This window comes from Engraulis encrasicolus, chromosome 10 (genome assembly GCF_034702125.1).
Source record: "Engraulis encrasicolus isolate BLACKSEA-1 chromosome 10, IST_EnEncr_1.0, whole genome shotgun sequence".
Lineage (NCBI taxonomy): Eukaryota > Metazoa > Chordata > Actinopteri > Clupeiformes > Engraulidae > Engraulis > Engraulis encrasicolus.
The window spans coordinates 45,255,911-45,267,867 of record NC_085866.1 but is presented as its reverse complement, the minus strand read 5'-3'; the positions used below and the strand labels follow the sequence as shown (position 1 = coordinate 45,267,867).

The following is an 11,957-nucleotide window of genomic DNA, read 5'->3' as shown; positions in this document are numbered from 1 at the left end:
TGAAGTCCCTATTGTCCATTGTAATTAAAGTGCAGTCTGGCCATTAGGCACTAGTTCATTCAATAATGCATTATGCAATAATTTCAAACAAGCCTGTATACTGTGTTAATTATTTGATTTGGCCAGAATGAACCTATATAATGAAAGCGGCTGTCATGTAGGCTACTTTTTATGGTCTGGGACTGGGCATCCAGTCGCAATATTCTGTTGAGGAACCATGTGACAAGAGAGCACCCCCCGCTCTGACCGAAGCTAGTGCTAAATTAGCAAGGATTAGCCACTGTCACCCGGCCCTCGCTCTGTTCCAACATCACTTTTACTAGTGTCCTTTGGCTATGGAATTTGAAGAAATTTGTTGCAGAGGGACCGGACGGTTACTTTTTGCGTTTAAACCCAGGAGTGGATGGTGGAAAAGTTGATCTTACGCAGTTTGCTGAAATTATCTAAGAGCTGCCGTCCGTGATGGAGGACGACTTGGTTTGCGAATATGATTCGACCTGGGATACTGAAAGCGATGGAGATGACTTGGGAGAAAATACAGCGCGGCGGTCAAGCCAGGACAAAACCAAAAAACCCAAAACGGGCTTTGTACGTTTGTGTTGTATTCATATTGGTTGTGCTTGTGAGGTTATAAGTTGAGTGTTGTATTCAGTACTTATGGCCAGGGCAGGGCCGCGTTCTCCGCGTGAGCTCGTGAAGATGTAGGTTAGGTTTCACAAACCGATAATGCCGCAAGTGGACCACCTTGTCAGTTGAATTATTGTTTGTCAACTGAGGTGCTTCTGCTTGGTTTTGTGCCTAGCTTCCTTCTAGCAGGCTAGTCAGCTAGCTTAGTGCTAGCTCTCCATCTTGACATATCGATATAGTACGTGGACAGGTGACATTCACATGAAACGACGTCTTTGCGGAATTGTTCTGGTATTTCAAATGGACCTGCTTGATATATGTTAATACACAGTCTATAATTTATCTACGTCCATCTCTATACGGCTAGCAGATTAGCAGTTAGCCTCTATTTGCCTCTGGAGTCGGTGTTTCTCGTCACCGGAAGTATTTATTCCGCTGAAAGAAACCCTGTACAAGATTCTTTACAGGTCCCTGCCTGGACAACGTTTCACGTCTCATTTGATTTTATGAGAAATTGTTTATGGTCTTTGGCCACGATTGGCTCAGTGTTCTGGTTTAACAGGCAGCTGTGTGTGTTCAAATGAAAGACTCACTGCCCTTTCAATGACCACAGTGTGGGTAAGGGGAAGGAGACTCCCAACTGAGATCGCTCCCGGACGTGCGGTCCCAGGTGTTTCTATCACTCCCGGACGTGCGGTCCCACCCGATTATATTTCACGTATTATCATATACTACCACATACAAGCAATTTAGTTTAAGGGTTAGGTTTAGGGTTAAGGTTAGGGTTAGAAACAAAAAACTAACATCAACAAGATAACTGGCTCCGTCATATGGCGGTGGTACCGATAGTCTGGCTAGTGGGAGCGAGATGAAATGGGAGCGTCTTGGGTTGGGAGCGTCAATCAGGGAATCACAGTGTGCATTCACATCCCACCTCGAAAGAGAGAGTGCATGCCATTGTGATCATAACAAACACCAACGATGACGATATGAGCATTAATTTGGATAAATATGGTTAAAGGCAACACTGATTTCTGGTGGCAACACACTAGCTTTGTGGGGCAGTGAAATAGTGTCCGGCTGCCCGCCGCAAATAAGTGAGTGAAATGGTAGCCTACCAGCGAAATTATGCGATTGAGAGGCCATCCCTCATGACTACGTCACTTTTTATGCGCAATTAACGTCATGCTCAGTCGAATGAATTGTAAAAACAGTTATCAAATGACTTCTATTTATGGCAACAATAGCATAATGATCAATCCAGAATTCCCGTCCCTTATTATCCAATATCGGCTTGACTGAAAAATACTTCAGGGCTTCCCTCATTGTGCTCGTGATGGAACGTTGCTTTTTCTGAGTCGAGTGAGTAGGAAGGACTAGTACTCCTGCAGAAGAATGATCGTTGTGGGTTGCTACATACTTTAGAAACCCCAGTCTCCGCAGTTTTCTTTTAATGTTCAGAATTATCATACGCCTGCTTTGGCGACCACCACACATGTAGCCTACAGTATTTTTGTGAAAGCTTGAAAAGTTCACCAATCTTCAGGCTGTTTGATTCATGTGTCATTTCTCTGTTGTAGTGGTCCAATTCCTCCTCTAGAAATGTAAGAGCTGCTAAAGATATGCAAAACTACCGACATGAGTACCCAGTAAGTCACTTGCTTGATTTTTATTTGTTGTACAGTATCTGTGCAATGTACAAGATGAATAAATGAATTGTGTTTGCTCATTAAAGTGCAAACCTGTCTGCTTTCCCATAGAACATCAATGATGAAGAATGCCCAGAAGATAGGATGACCAATCTGAAATTCTATCTCAATGAAATACCATCGTCCCCTGATGGTAAGTTTTCACTTTTGTAGATTTTATGAATGGACTTGTTGGTGTCAAGCAGGGCATAAGCTGGTGTCATTTTGGTGTCTTCCCAGATGTGTCAATAGAAATGTTTCATAAAGAATGGAGGACAGACTACAAGAGACTGGAGAGGGTACACTCCTATATCCAGTGGTAAGGCTTTCCTCTCTGTTTTTCAACTCCTAAATGTGCAGAGTGATACTTGAGGCAGGGAAGCTGGCAAAGGGTTCAAGGGCTTTCTGATGACGTGTCAATGGCCCTCATACAAAGTCAAAGTGTTGTATTCAGTTATAGGACAGGACCATTTAATGGCTAGTTAATATGGTTTGTAATTGTGAACACCATTGGTATGTTTGTGCACAATAGACAAGAATTGTGTTCTCTTTTGTCCCGATTCGAGAGCTGTCTTTCTTGATGTTACGTTGAGTTAACTCTGCAAGCTTAGGAATTTCACATTAGTCATAGAAAAGAGACCTAAGAGTTGTGTACACTCCGACCTGACTGTCTCATGCCCTTGCTCCAAGGGACAATGAGCCCGGTTGTTTTGTCTAAGGCAGGCCTTTTTGCCCTTTCCCCTGCACGAATGTGGCAATCTGAGTTCTTTGTTAGGTAAACTGTCAAGACGTATTCAACACTTTTGCACAGAAGAAGTTCTGTGGGTATGATTCTGTGATCGGCTTATCATCCATGTTAAGAAATTGAAGCTTTGTAGTGAGGGAAAAAAACATGAGCTGAATTGTTATGAGGGTGAACCATGCAGTGGTGCTAATCTTTTTTTTCCCCATCCTGTTCCGCCCAGGCTTTTTCCACTGCGTGAACCAGGGGTTAATTACATGGCGTCTGAACTCACAAAGAAGGAAATCCAGGTGAGTGAGAAACTGCTGTGCCACACAGTTGAAATAAAAAATCCCCCACAAGAGTTTGTGCTGTGGTGTGGACACGAGTCTTTAAAAGCCAAGAATCCTTGCATGGTCTTTAAATATTATTGCTTTAATCTTTGCATATTGCATAATGTTTCTTGCTATATTTCAAGTATTTGAAAGGACAAGATTGTCTCTCTTAATGTCAGGCCAAAGTGGAAGCACTTCATTCTTCAGAAGCCTGCAGCCCCCGCATCACCCGTGCGTTATACATATCGGGACCTCATATGAACTATATGATGGTGCATGAATTCGGGGTGGCCCATGAATGCAGCATAATTAAATGCACCCGTCTCCTCACACCTGTGGTATCCTGTATATATTTCTCCTCAGGCATTCAGAGAGAGTGATGAAGCCAAGGGCAGGCTGGTGGAGTCATACGAGCTGATGTTGGGCTTTTATGGCATCCAGCTCATCAACCAGGAAACTGGAGAGGTCAAACGCGCTGACAACTGGAGGGAGAGATTCGCCAACCTCGAGCGGTCAGTCCTCCTCCTCTTCCTCCTCCTCCACCGTGACTGTGACCGCCATGACACTTGTCACTTGTCACTTGTCAAGAGCAGAACAGGCAACTGCTATAAATAAAACATGAATAGATACTGTAATCATGGCCCTTTCAGATGCACTTCAGTCACGACGATGCATGGTGTTAGTTTCAGACCTGCATGCAGTTGTTTTTTCGGACTTGGAGCTTGCAGATCGGTCTTCTTTTAGTTGTAGAGCAGGGGTGTCAAACTCATTTTGGCCTGTGGGCCGCATACAACCCATGTGGACCTCAAGCGGGCCGCATTAGTAACATCATCGCAAAAAAAAGTAAAGCAGAGAATTAGTGTTCAGTACTATCACGTTTTAAGTGTGTTGAATATGTAGAAAGCAATGCAATACTGATAATCCTATGCAAAATTTCCTTGACTTCATTCATTCATTGCTAACCACCAATTAATTGCATATGGGACAATACATTTTGGCGGGGGGTCTGGGGGTTTTCCCCAAGAAAATTTTCCATTTCTTAGATGTAATTTCCTGCATTTTCAAGCATTCTAGCATCCCGTTTCCAGTTTCAGCTTAATAGGAACCAATACAAATCCAATTATATTTATTATTTAATTACAACCAGTACCAATACAATACGAATAAGAAGTATTAACGTTTTATCTCTATACATGAGGCCTATAATATATGAGCTTTATCGAATGCCTGTTACAGTACAAATTCACGATTTATAATAGAAGTGTGATGTGCACTTTACTACATATATGCAGTATAACAGAGGGACCATTGGGTTAATGTCATGCAGGTCTCGATTTTGCCCCGAGGGGCGTAATTGCGCATTTCGGTTATTTCATTGAAAAAAAAAAAGTATATATATTTTAAAAAAAAGTATTAAAAAATATATATATATTTTTTTTACATCCCTCTGGCGGGCCGGATGCGACCCGCGGGCCGTACGTTTGACACCCCTGTTGTAGAGGATGACAACAGATTGCTTAGTTGGGAAGTGTGTCGTCTATTGTATTCACACACACACAATAATGATTGCTGATACTAATGATAACCTTAATTTCTGTGAATCAATCACTCTGAAACTGACACTACATGCAAGTCTAGTGGAACATTTTGTAATTTTTTAATCAGGAAAATATGCAATAAAACAAACATGATACATCTCTAGGAGGCTGCACAACACGTTCTTGAACAAACAAAACCTCAGAAGTACTCTCAAATTCTCAAAAGAAAAAAGTAATCTAAGATTCTTGAACTACTTTCATATCTACATGTACTGTAGTTTGGCATCCATCATTTCTTAAGCAAGATGCAGTAACTTGCCAAAAATAGCACTCCTCCAAGTCCATGCCTTCTGTTCTTAGTACAATTGGATATGGAGTGAATAAGAATGAAAAGTACTTTCAAGTCTAGTTCATAACTTAATCATTCAGCAAGACGATGCAAAGAAAGTAGACAGGCATCCTTCTTGTCCTCCAGGAATATTCTCACCAACTTGTTGTCTTTTAAATGAAGAGTTCAGATGCAAAACTAACTCCATTTCTGAAGACCTGCACTTCTATATTTTTAGAGATACCGTTGTTGGTTTGGTTTACATTCATGTACAAACCCCAACTCCGATGAAGTTGGGACGTTTGGTAAACAGTGAATAAAATCAAAATGCTATCATTTTCAAAACATTCAATCTATTCATTAGATGGAGAATAGTGAAAAGACAACATATTAAGTGTTAAAACCGAGAAAAAATATTGTTTTGGGGGACATATGTACTCATTTCTAATTTCATAAATCCAACACGTCTCAAAAGAGTTGGGACGGGGATCAGTGAAATTTAGTAAACATCCAAATAAGATAAAACAACAAAGAAGAACATTTCAAAATTAATTGTACTGACGGACAATATAGGTGTCCAGGTATAAGATCATCACAGAGAGGCTGAGTCACTCAGAATTAAAGATGCAAAGGGAATAATTACCATAGTTATTACATACATTTTTGAATTCCCTTTGATTTACCACGATTGAGTGTATATAAGACATATTTTTGTTAATAAAATCATTGTATAGGTTCATGACATCGTGAAATATATATTGGCTGTAGTCTCACTCTAGCACTCCAGGAATTAGAGCTATTGAAAATTGACCATATTAAGAATGCTTAATGCATGAAAATGATACAGGGGTGTAACATTCTCCTAAGCACCTGAGCTCACTTGAAATAGACCCAGAAGACATGGGAAACTGTCCTTTGCTTACAGAAGTCAGCAGAAGTTGTAGAAGTCCATTCTTTTTGACAATAATAGAGCATTGCACATCCTGTGCTACAGTAAAAATGGACCATCCAACTTGTGTTAGTGCTAGCTTCAAAAGTCAGCCTCCATGATGGCATGCGGGTGCAGTAGTGCATTGGTTAAGATGTTCTCACTCATGTGTAGAGTTAAATACAGTGCTGAATGGTATAAATGGGTTTTAAACAGCATGAAAAGCCACTCATGCATTATATTTTGAAGGGAGATTTTCGATTACTGCCACATAGTAAGGTCAAATTGCATTCTCTACTATGTTTTAACAGTTTGGCTCCATCATAAGGACCAGCAGGTGATAAAATGGTGGGTTTTTGGTCAAGACCTGTCACACTGTAAGCACTACAGAAAGGAAAACATTGCAAAACATGACAAGGAATACACCCACCATTTAAGCTGGTGAAATCACGTCCAAGATAGGAATTAACACTGTTTTTTATATAAAATCATCTCATCGGTTAATGTATTTAACTGTTAAGTGTTGTGTTTTGTTTTGTTTTTAGTCTTCCTCGACATTTGCTGCCATTTATTGTCCCCGTCCCAACTCTTTTGAGACGTGTTGGATTTATGAAATTAGAAATGAGTACATATGTCCCCCAAAACAATATTTTTTTCTCAGTTTTAACACTTAATATGTTGTCTTTTCACTATTCTCCATCTAATGAATAGATTGAATGTTTTGAAAATGATAGCATTTTGATTTTATTCACTGTTTACCAAACGTCCCAACTTCATCGGAGTTGGGGTTTGTACTTGATAATACATATAAATAGTTATATTACATACATGAAATAGAAAAATATGCAATTTTGATGGCTGTGTATTAAATAAAAATGAATTAAGATTATTTTCTGAAAAGGCACTTAGGGGGTTTTGCATCTGAACTCTTCAAATTCTCAAACTATTTTCACATCTTGCGAAGACTTCATCACTACCAAAACAAGATAACTCACCAACAGTTTACTAACAAAAAATAACAAAAATTCTAACATCTTTCACCTCTTTTTCCTCCTGTTCTCTTCTGTGTCCAGGAACATGCACAACAACCTGCGCATCACGCGGATCCTCAAGAGCCTGGGCGAGCTGGGCTTCGAGCACTACCAGGCGCCGCTGGTGCGCTTCTTCCTGGAGGAGACGCTGGTGAAGAAGAACCTGAGCAGCGTCAAACGCAGCGTGCTCGACTACTTCCTGTTTGCCGTGCGCGACAAGCGGGAGCGCCGCAAGCTTCTCCGCTTCGCCTACCAGCACTACGAGCCCAAGGACAAGTTCGTGTGGTGCCCCCGCAGGATCCAGAAGCGCTTCAAGAAGAAATCGGAGAAGAGGCAGGAGCCATCGAGCGTTATGGGCAATGGGGACGGCCTGACGTCTGCAGAGGAAGGGCGCTCGAAAGGCAAGGCGAAGGACGGCGACTCGGCTAGCAGCGGTCCCAAGGAGAGCAAGCAGATGGAGGAGGCGGCGGCAGACACGCAGAGCCAGATGGAGGAAGACAGCACCATGAACGTGGACCCGGAGCGACCTTCAGAAGTGTCCCCTGGGGAGTCTGCTGCCGTCGACGCGTTGTCGCCTGGGAGCCCGGCGCTACCCAACGGCAACAAGAGCAGCGGCGAGGAGAACGGAGAGATGGAGCACTCCAGCTCGTCGCCTGACGTCAGCCCCGGGAAGCACGAGGAGGACGCGGGCAAAGATGACGAGGAGCCGCCGAAAGACAGCGGTGAGCTGAAGGAGGCGACCAAAGAGGCGGAGAACAGCGGTGCCAACACTCAGGAGATGGCCTCCCAGCCGTCCGAGCCAGAGAAGACACTAAAGAAGAAAAGGGAGAGTGACGCGGTGACATCTGGCAACGGGGTCGCAGCAGCAGCAGCAGCAGCAGCAGCTGCAGAGCCACCCTCCAGTGTCCGGAAAGCAAAAAGCCCCTCCGAAGGCCCCACAGACTCTCAGGCCAGCCAGGGCGCGTCGTCCCTGGGGGAAGCCTCGCCTGCCAAACGGGTCGGCCGGACCGTGGACGAGAGGGCAGAGAAGCAGCCCAGGACAGACTTTAGCAGCACTCCCGGCACCACCACCACCACCACAGACAATGAGGTAACATCCTCCAAAACAACGGAAAACACAGCTGACAATGAGCCAGCTAACGAGCAGGTCAACCATCAGGTGAATGGGACTGAGCTACGCAATAACGAGGAGCCTATGGACGTGGAGACGAGCGCCAGTCTAGACATCCAGAAGTCCTGAGACGATTGAACTAAAGTAGAACGCCATATAGTATACAGTTGTTTTTTTTTCATGAGTTTACCTGAAATGACCCCTTTCCGTCCGCTCTGATGGATTTAAAGACTTCAAGAGAAGACCCGCAGTATTTTTGGTTCTGGTCTTATTTATTAATAGAAGACCTCATTGATGATGAACTGCTATATGTGAAGTATTTTGTTTCCTAAATGTTCCACAAGCAATGAATGAATTTAGGGTGGATCTTTTTGTTTGTTGGTATGAACATGAATTTGTGGATCAGTGCACTGTGCACCCCACCAAATTTTTAAAAAAGAAACAAATGTTTTTGTTTTCATTGTCTATATGATCTTAGTTCTTCAACATTTGTGCATAATTTAGATGACTTTTTCGTTTTGTTTTGATTACAAAGAAGATGGCTGTATTGCCTGCCTTGTTTTTTTTCTTGTTCTGGAGTAGTGATTGGCTCTCGGTGAGAGAGCCAGTGACCCCATAATAAGCACTTCACTCAGTCTGTGCTTAATGATGCATTTCTTTAAATGAGTTCACGTGTAAGAGGGGCTGAGGAGAGTCACCTATGAATTGAAAGAATATTTTTCACAAAGGTGTAGATACAGAGAGCTGAATTCAGCACAATGCGTTTCTTTTTTTTGTTTGTTTGTTTTTGTTTCACCATCAAATCCCTTTTTTTACCATTGAGTTTCTTTGGTTTGCACTTACATGTAATTACATTGCTGTAAAGAGGAATTAATCTTACTAAAACAGTTTTCATAGATACTTCTGTAAGATAATAGCCTACATTGATCTGTATTTTGATGGTTTGAATGGAGTTGCACAACTTGAAAATGATTTTGGCAGAGAGGTTGCCAAAATTTGAGACTCACTGATTGTATTGAGAGAACAGTGTTGAGGTGATGGAAGGATGATCTCTCGTTTAAGGAATAAGAATAATAATTGAATAGGATCTTTTGAGTTATAGATACCAATATATGGTTTGGGTTGGATTTCAGCCTGGCATATAAATGATCCTTTTGAGAGACCACCCAAAGCTGTATAGATCACAAATATATTGTTGAACCACTTTAGCGTTGTGATTCAACCTGTTTCTTGTAAATGGTGAGAGGTTGTATTTAATTAAATAATTTTGTATGATTGTTATTCCTGGCATGTTTTTTTTGTTTCCTTTCCTTTCCAGCCTCACATCTAGATGTTGATGACCAAAGGTGAAGCTCTCACACACTTTAGTTTCTCGGGAACAAACAGTTTGTACTTTACATGAGTTTTGTTGTTGTATTTCTGTTGTTTACCGCCCATGTGGTGTGTACATTTGCCATTACATGAAAGGACACACATGACTGTTGTCTTTGGGATGAGGTGAAAGGGGTTTTGTGGACAGCTCCTGTACTGAATCTGAAACATGTTCCACAATGAACAATAAAGAGTGTGCCAACAGCTAAAACTTTGTAAGTCTTCCTCTGCTTTATCCTGGACATATTCCATCATCCACATGCTCCTGGATCAAAGACTTCCTTGTTAATCGTCCCCAACAGGTGAAACTAGGTCACCATCTCTCAACCACCCGCACCCTCAGCACCGGCTCGCCCCAAGGATGTGTGTTGAGCCCACTTCTCTACTCCCTCTACACGTTTGACTGTAGCCCCATCCACCCAGAGAACATCATTGTCAAATTTGCAGATGACACAACAGTGGTGGGGCTGATAACCGAGGGAAAGGAGGAGGCCTACAGGGATGAGGTCCTGAAACTTGGAGAGTGGTGTGCATCCAACAACCTGGCCCTGAACATCTCCAAGACGAAGGAGCTCATCCTGGACTTCCGGCGGAACAAAGATGCTCCTGCCCCCCTGTACATCAATGGAGAACGTGTAGAGCAAGTGAGCTCATTTAAATTCCTAGGTGTACACATCTCTGCTGATCTCTCCTGGTCGACTAACACCTCGGCTCTGGTAAAAAAGGCCCAGCAGCGATTGCACTTCCTCAGAGTACTTAAGAAAGAACAGTTAGACTCAAGCTTGCTGGTGACCTTTTACCGTTCCACCATAGAGAGCCTGCTGACCTACGCAGTGTCAGTGTGGCACTCAAGTTGCACTGAGGCTGACAGGAAGAGACTGCAGAGGGTGACCAAAACAGCACAAAAAATCATAGGCTGCCCCCTGCCTCCCATACCCACCATCTACAACTCACGCTGCGTAAGTAGAGCCAGGAGTATCATTAAAGATCCCACACATCCTGGCTTTCATCTCTTCACACTATTGCCCTCTGGCAGGCGCTACAAGGCATTGCCAGCCAGAACCAATAGGATGAAGAACAGCTTCTTCCCCAAAGCTGTTACAACAATGAACACACACTTACTGGACAATGCTCATCTATAAAGGACTGTGCACTTCGTAGGGAAGCTAAAATCTCAGTATACTTTGTATACTGACAATAAAGGCTTTCTATTCTATTCTATTCATTCTCAGTGGTTCCCAAAATGTGATTTGTGTTATATAAAGTAGCCCTATACATTTCACACTGGTTGTTGAGAATTCAAGGCTACACCACAGAGTATGCTTTTCAAGTAAAGTCATAGTAGCTGTTAAAGAAATGCCTACAAGAATGTTGCCATTCCCAAAGGTCTCTGGTTTCTCGCATCCTATTCGTTAGTCGGCTATGACCAACATGTATCCCATGTCCTTGAGCGCGTCCTACTTTTTTGTAGTTAGTAGTCCTGCTGCCGCTGCCTGACTTTTCCCCTCAGTTCCTCTCCCCATCCTCACCCACCCCCCTTTTCTCCCATCGACCAGGTAGTGCCCGACTGAGTTCAGCCCCTTCGGCTGGAGGCTCGGGTTTATCTGGAATCAACGTGAAAGTCATTCAGGATCCGCACGCCGTGAGAAGCAGGAGCGGTCCGTCACAAAAAGCCGGGGGGGAGACACTGCGACTCGGATAGGGAACAGGGTTTGACTTTTTCCACCGTAAATCGGAGCTGAGGGGAGGACGGGAGCCATGGCTATGTTCTCAGCTCTGGGACTGCTTTTATTATGCCAGCTTTTGACATCATCCCTTGCCCAGGTGGGTGATGGCCTTTCGGGCGCGTAATATCGCTCAGTGACGCTAGTTATGAATTACGCAGTAAGGTTGTTTTGCCTGATAAGTTTTTTGAGTTGCAAGAAGACATGCATGGGTGATCGGAATTAATTGTTTTGTTAAGCAGTGCCACATTGACCTACTTCGTCCTCTGTGTTGGTCCTAAAACTTTTGGAGACGCAGATATGGATTCGCTGTGCTCGTATTTGCTAAACTTTTAGGGAGATTAATTGTATCCAGTCTGAAAAGTTAATGGGGAATTGTGCCGGTTTTGTTTGATAATCCTATGTTTGTTTTGCATGTGCCTGTTTTTACTTTTCATCCTGTTTTTTGTTGATCTGTCAAAGTGTAAACGGATTTGAGGAATGTAGAGTGCAAGGGGTCTTTACCCCCTCTACAATCACACCTTTGTTCCCACAGTCCTCATCCTGGAATGTGCA

At 43.0% G+C, this 11,957-nt stretch overlaps 2 protein-coding genes across 2 annotated transcripts in view; both read left to right on the top strand.

The window, feature by feature from the left end:
• The first annotated feature begins 263 nt into the window (after window positions 1-263).
• ogfr (opioid growth factor receptor) lies at window positions 264-9,889 on the top strand. Its single transcript, XM_063209054.1, has 7 exons — window positions 264-588; window positions 2,208-2,276; window positions 2,388-2,469; window positions 2,556-2,634; window positions 3,281-3,347; window positions 3,735-3,883; window positions 7,239-9,889. The coding sequence occupies exons 1-7, from the start codon at window positions 463-465 to the stop codon at window positions 8,434-8,436; spliced, it is 1,770 nt and encodes a 589-aa protein (XP_063065124.1). The 5' UTR covers window positions 264-462; the 3' UTR covers window positions 8,437-9,889.
• Window positions 9,890-11,171: 1,282 nt separating this feature from the next.
• The window catches only part of col9a3 (collagen, type IX, alpha 3), a 42,231-nt gene continuing 41,445 nt past the window's right edge, over window positions 11,172-11,957 (top strand). The window contains exon 1 of the mRNA XM_063209053.1: window positions 11,172-11,502. Coding sequence (XP_063065123.1) covers window positions 11,437-11,502 — 66 coding nt within the window. The 5' untranslated portion in view covers window positions 11,172-11,436. The remainder of the gene's footprint in view (window positions 11,503-11,957) is intronic.